The sequence below is a fragment of the Dendropsophus ebraccatus genome, chromosome 15 (assembly GCF_027789765.1).
Source record: "Dendropsophus ebraccatus isolate aDenEbr1 chromosome 15, aDenEbr1.pat, whole genome shotgun sequence".
Classification (NCBI taxonomy): domain Eukaryota; kingdom Metazoa; phylum Chordata; class Amphibia; order Anura; family Hylidae; genus Dendropsophus; species Dendropsophus ebraccatus.
The window spans coordinates 37,224,314-37,230,722 of record NC_091468.1 but is presented as its reverse complement, the minus strand read 5'-3'; the positions used below and the strand labels follow the sequence as shown (position 1 = coordinate 37,230,722).

The window sequence follows — 6,409 nt, the reverse complement described above, 5'->3', positions numbered from 1 at the left end:
ACGTCGAGGAGGAAGGAGCTCCGTGGATCCGGTGAGTATATGGGGAAGGGCGGGTGACTGGGGGGGGGGGGGGGGTGGGGGGCGACACTGTAACACTTTTTATCCCGTCACCAATGATTTATGGTGAAAGGGGATAAAAAGTGCCGGCAGCACTGGGAACAGGCAATCAGCGGTATATAGTATATACCGCCGATCGCCTGCTCCGGGACCACACAGGGGGGTCCCCGATCACTGCCCCATGCTCTCCGCTACCTCCGGTGGCGGACAGCATGGGGCTTTGACCATTTTTTCATTTCCATCCCTGCGAACAAACATCGTTTGTTCGCAGGGATGGGGGCGGCCATCTTGGATTTGATGGCCGCCCGGGGAGGCAGCGGGTTAGTGATCGGGGCACTAGGGGGGCGCCGGTACCGGAGATTGCCAGTATAACATTGATAGCGGCGATCTCCGGCGGCAGGGGAAGGGGGGCCGGGGGACACAGTGACAGTGGCGGCGGGAGGAGGCAACGTCCTGCAGCCTCCTCCCGCCGCCCGATCCGCAGCAAACATGACATCTCCCCCATAGACGCTGCGGTTGCATCGACCGCGGCATTTATGGCGTTAAATGCCCGGGGGGAGCGCGGCTCCCCTCCGGGCAGAGGCAGAGGGAGGATGTGGTGTGATACTGCCTCCTCCCGCTGCCCGATCTCACTTACCGACAGCGGGGGGAGGCAGGAACAACATGACGTTTGGGGAACGTCATGTTGCATTAACTACCTACTTTACATGACGTTCCCCAAGCGTCATTTTGCGGCAAGGGGTTATTAGATATTTTTGATAAGGGTTCAAAGGGGGCATCCGTCAAACTTTTAAGAACTATACTCAAGTCCAAGGAAGGTACTGAGGGAGGCAGCCTTGGAGAGAGCCAACGGTGCCGTTGGCGCTAATGCTGCGAGGCCCCGTCCACTTAACACAATCTACAGTTCATAAAAGATCACATTTTACTTGAACAAGCACCATGACGTATTTACACCTGTGTTGAGATATAAGAATGCAAAAAGGGGGTGACAGTGTCACTTAAAGGCCTTTCTCTAAGCCCTTCTGGAGGAAGTCTAATATCTGCGCAATATTAGGCCTATGAAGATCTACCTTCTCTGCTCCTAAAAAGGAAAAAAAGGTCCTCCATAATCCTGAAATAAATTTTTGAGGACAGGCTTTCTGCTTTTCTGTAACATTGATATGGCCGCGTCAGACAGGCCATGACTTTTAAGGGTTAACCTTTCAAAAGCCAGGCAGTCAGGTGCAGCTGCTTCGCTTCTTGATGAAAGAACGGACCCTGAGAAAGTAAATCCGGTTGTTCTGGTAGGACCCAGGGGTCTGCTACGGACATTGATCGGAGACCTGAGAACCAGGTTTTGCGCGGCCAAACGGGGCTATGAGAATTACTCGAGCCCTGTCCTGACTAATCTTCTTTAGTACCCGAGGGATTAAGGCCAGGGGAGGAAAGGCGTACATTAGACTCCATGACCAAGTCTGACTTAGGGCATCTACGCCTAGGGGCCGGTCCGCTGGGGAAAGAAAAGAAAGAAAGGAAAGAAACTGTCTCACCTGTCTGTTTGCCCTGGTTGCGAACAGATCTATGACCGGCCTCCCCCAAAGGTGTTTTATCTGAAAAACTGAGGCACCCCAGCCCGATGGGCTGGCATCTGTGGTTATCGCCTCAGGAGAGGAAATAGTCCAGCTAAGGCACTTCGAGAGATTTGGCCTAGATAACCACCAGGCAAAACTCTCTAGTGTGACCTAGGATAAGGTAATCTTTTTGTCAAGACCTGTAGGAGACCCATCCCAGGCATCCAGAAGCGGAGACTGTAAAGGCCTAGAACGAATCTGGGCCCACGGAACAGCTGGGATGGCTGCTGTGAATAGACCCAGAAGTGACATACCCCTCCTTATGGTTGTTACTGGATTCTTAAGAAGACAGTGTGTTAAGCCTTCCAGCTTCTCTATCTTCTCCAAGGGTAGGAACGACTTTTGAGTCACCGAGTTCAGAGAGATTCCCAGGAACAAACTTTTTCTTTTCTGGAGTTAGAGGATTTTTTGTGGTTTATTATCCAGCCCAAATTCTTTAGGACAGGGTTCTCTTCAACATTATCTGAAGTTTTTCTTCTGTTTCTGCTACTAAAAATCATCCAAATATGGAATGAAAATTCCTTCTTCCTCCCTTATATGAGCTGCCATTTCTGCCACTATCTTGGTAAAGATCCGTGGGGCGCTGGAGATGTCGAAGGGCAGAGCTTGGAACTGTAGATGGACCAGAGAGTTGTCGATCCAGATTGCCATCCTCAGATATTGCTGAAAATCCTTGTGGATTGGGACATGTAGGCAAGCGTCTTTGACGTCTACAGACGCCATGAAACAATCTTGAAAGAGCAAGTGTACATTACTTTTTATCATTTCCATCTTGAACCTTTAAAAGCGTAGATACTGATTTAGAGGCTTGAGATTTATGACTCTGTAGCTTTCATCTGGTTTCTTGACTAGGAATAATGTGGAATAGAACCCCTGACCTCTTTCAATCTCTGGTACTGGTACCAGTACTTTCTTCTCCAGAAAAGACAGGACTTCCAGTTTCAAGGACTCCAGTCCTCTTGATCCTTGGTGCCCCTTCGTTACCAGAAACAGAGTGGGAGGCCGGGAGACAAAATCTAAGTGAACGCCATCTTGAATAGACTGAAGCACTCACTTGCTGCCGCAGATCTTCTCCCATTCTTGTGTGAAATGTCATAACCTGCCCCCCACTCGTAACCTGGTGTCATTGTGATGAGGATTTTTTGCCTGAGTCTGACTTCTGGGAGAACATGTATCCCTTTGCCTTGTTGTAGCCTTTACCTCTAGTAGATCTGTCGTTGCCTTTTCTATGAAACTTTTCCTTTCCTTGTCCACGAAACGACTGGAATTGTTTCCCATGGAATGCAGCCGGAAAACCTTTCTTTCTATCTGCAGCCTTGGCCAGTAGATCGTCTAGTACATAACCAAATAGGAATTCTCCCTCACAGGGTATGGTACATAACTTCGCTTTTGCAGCTGCATCACCTGACCAGTTCTTAAGCCACAAGGCTCTACGAGCCGAGTTGGATTGGGCTTCTGAACGAGCAGAAAACCTGAGTGCTTCGGTAGATGCATCAGCTAAAAAGAAGGCAGATTTCTTTAGAAGAGGCAAGGCAGCAGTCACCTTTTTTTTTAAAGTCATCAGCCTGGAGATCTTCCTCTAAATTGTTAAAGCCAAACCATCATCGATCTTGCAACGCAAGTGCTTGCAATGTTTGGTTTGAAACCTCCTGTTGCCGCTTCCCAGGATTTCTCAAGAAACCCTCCTGCCTTTTTATCCATGGTTTCTTTAAGCACACCTAGATCATCAAAAGGAAGAGAGTCTTTACGAGAGATCTTAGAAATTGAGACATCAATCTTAGGAGCTCTATCCCAGGATGGGTTTTCAGTTTCGTTGAAGAGGTATTTTCTTTTAACCGCCCTGGGTACAAACCCCTTTTTTCCCAGCCTATTCCATTCCTTCTGGATACGGGCTGACACATTTTTATATACAGGAAAAACCTTTCTTTTCTTTTCTTCCAGGCCTCCGAACATTATGTTTTGTATAGACTTAGGCTCCTTAGGGTCTTCAATCTTCATGGTGGAGCGGACCTCCTCAACTAGGGTACATACATCCTCTAAAGAAAATAAGGCTTTTACCCCTGTATCTCTGTCTGAATCCTGTGAACCTGCAAATTCTGCACCGTCATCTTTATCCGCCCCCTCTTCCTCATGGTCAGACATGGATACGGTAGTAACCTTGTGGGATGGCCCCGGAGTACTGGCTGAAGCTGCAGTAGGTATATTTTTTAAAGAACTCTGTATCTCATCTCTAAATCATACTTTTCACAGAAGACAGAATAGATTCTATGGATGGTGTCTCTGCAGCAACTATTTTACTAATGCATTGTTCACAGGTTGGTTTGTCATAACTGGAACTAAGTTTTCCCTTGCAAACTCTGCATTCTTTATGTCGTGAGGATTTAGACTTCCTAGAAGACTCCTAATACATACAAACAAAAGAAAATAAAAACAAATAAACTATTCGGCTTAAGGCCAGTAGCTCAGCATCTTACAGCCGCCAACCAGGGGAGAAGAGATTCAGTACCCGGGAAGAGGCAGGAGTACCAGATGAATCCTTCCTCGCCTCACTGCAGGAACTCATGGCTTGTTGTAGCTGTGAGTATGCCGGGCCGATCTCACCACTGCGCACATCCACGCTGGTTCCTGCTTTATCTGGCGTCATTGGCGGACTTCCCAGCGCCACGTCACCGCGCAGTGTACAACCGGAAGTCCCGTGCGCCGGACGTAGGCCGTACTGTGGAACACACGCTGGAACGCACTACTGGTGAGTGTGCTCCCGTGCCTCGGCCTGCTGCCTTTGAAAAAATTACCCTGCGACTGCCACTGGCAGACCCCGAGGGCTCCGGTCCAGCTGTGTATGCCGCCCAATTCAAAGGCTATTGTGGTGAGTCGGGTAAATTACAGGGAAATGCTCTATATCATAAACTGTAAGGAAAACTTTAATAGAGTTATAAATTTTTACTGCTACCAGAAAAGTGACTAGTTCTCTTCTCTTATATTAAAAATTGCAAAACCATCTTTCTAATACTTTTCGGCACACATTTGCATTGGATTAATGTGACATTCAGACAGCAATAAGTTAGCTCCCAGCACTTTTAATATAAGAGGAATACTACGAATGTATGAAAAATGTATTTATTGATATTCCCTGCACAGATGGAGATGTGCATGGTGGGCTACATTTCTGAATATACCGTACATTACATATACTTTGTGTTAGAAATTACTGGCTTTTTTTATACGCATCTCCAAAAATGGCATAATATAAAACATGAGGTGAATGCTCTGTGCTAATATCTTTATTTACACTGTATTTTTATATGGTTCTACGGTTAGTTTTCAAATCCTTTTCACAGCCTTAGCCTGAAATACTGGCTACCTACAGCTGTCACTAGAGGGAGCTCAGGTGCTGACTGCATACATTGAACTAAATATTAAACCAATAAGCTCCTTAGCTCCCTCTGGTGGTGGATGATAGATTTATATGATAACATTTCATTTCTATGCAGGAGATTTTAAGCTCTGTTTTCAGAAGCTAAAAAAAATGAAATTCTCAAATAAGGCAAAGATTAACTTTAAAGGACAAGTGCCATGAAAAACTTTTTCCCAGTAATTGAAGAACATTACAAAGTTATATAACTCTGTAATATGCTTCAATCACCTATCTGCCTCCCTTCCCTGTCTTTTCCCCCCTCCACCAGGAAGTGTCCTGACTTACACAGACCTGATTACTGTCGTCACCGTCACCAAGCTCTTCTCTCAGCTCCTTCTCCTGTTACACTAGCCTCCCCCTCCCCTGCCTTGTCAGGTGACAGGCTTGCTCAGCTCCCATTGGCTGAACAACTGCAAGCCATCACTTGTCACATCTCACATGCTTATCTTCCCTCTGACTGACTCCGGCACTTAGGCAGCTCCCCCCTCCCCTCATACTCTCTCTCCTGCTGCCATGGACTCAGTGAAGGAGTCATGTCACTAGAGAAGATAAGCTGAGCAAGCAGAGTCACCTGACAAGGAGGGGGAGGGGAGGCTGGTGTGACAGGACCTAGAGCAGCCCTCCTGCTGATGACTCATCCTCACAAGAAGGAGCTGCCTGGTGACGGTGACGACAGTAATCAGGTCTGTGTGAGTCAGGACACTTCCTGGTGGGGGGTGGAGGGGGGAAAAGACAGGGAAGGGAGGCAGATAGGTGATTGAAGCATATTACACAGTTATATAACTTAGTAATGTGCTTCAATTTCTGGGAAAAAGTTTTTCATGGCACTTGTCCTTTAAGTTAAACACCAATAAGGGCAGTTCAAAGTCTCTGAACACTTTTATGGGCTGTAAAAAAAAACAATTGATAGGAAGCACAGTCTGCAATGTGCATTGTAGAAGGACCATTCTGCTTTTGACTTTCACCAGATTGTCCTCTTCACATTGGCCCAGATAGAACGTTTTAACCCTTGGGTTACTTTTACTTCATCCCAGTCTAGTTTTACATTGGGGATCTCTCCTTCTGGTTCTGGGATTGTAGAAAGCGCTCTTTGAGGCGTAGCCACAATATGGGGTAAAGGGCCACATTCTTCTCTAAACTCTACCACATGTAGGCCTTTCTTGTTGGCCAGGTCTTGATGGGTCTCCTATTTAAAAAAGAAAAATTTAGCACACCACATTGATCTTACAGGACAATGATTTGAAACGCTACTTCAAGAGACAATAAACACTACTGATCTCCATTTAACTACCCAGCCATTGTGACTCTATAAAGACAGAAATCACAG

The 6,409-nt window shown here is 46.6% G+C and overlaps 1 protein-coding gene across 1 annotated transcript in view; it reads right to left on the bottom strand.

The window, feature by feature from the left end:
* Window positions 1-5,878: 5,878 nt before the first annotated feature.
* The window catches only part of MRPS5 (mitochondrial ribosomal protein S5), a 61,328-nt gene continuing 60,797 nt past the window's right edge, over window positions 5,879-6,409 (bottom strand). The window contains exon 11 of the mRNA XM_069954687.1: window positions 5,879-6,268. Within this exon, the coding sequence (XP_069810788.1) occupies window positions 6,044-6,268 (225 nt within the window). The 3' untranslated portion in view covers window positions 5,879-6,043. The remainder of the gene's footprint in view (window positions 6,269-6,409) is intronic.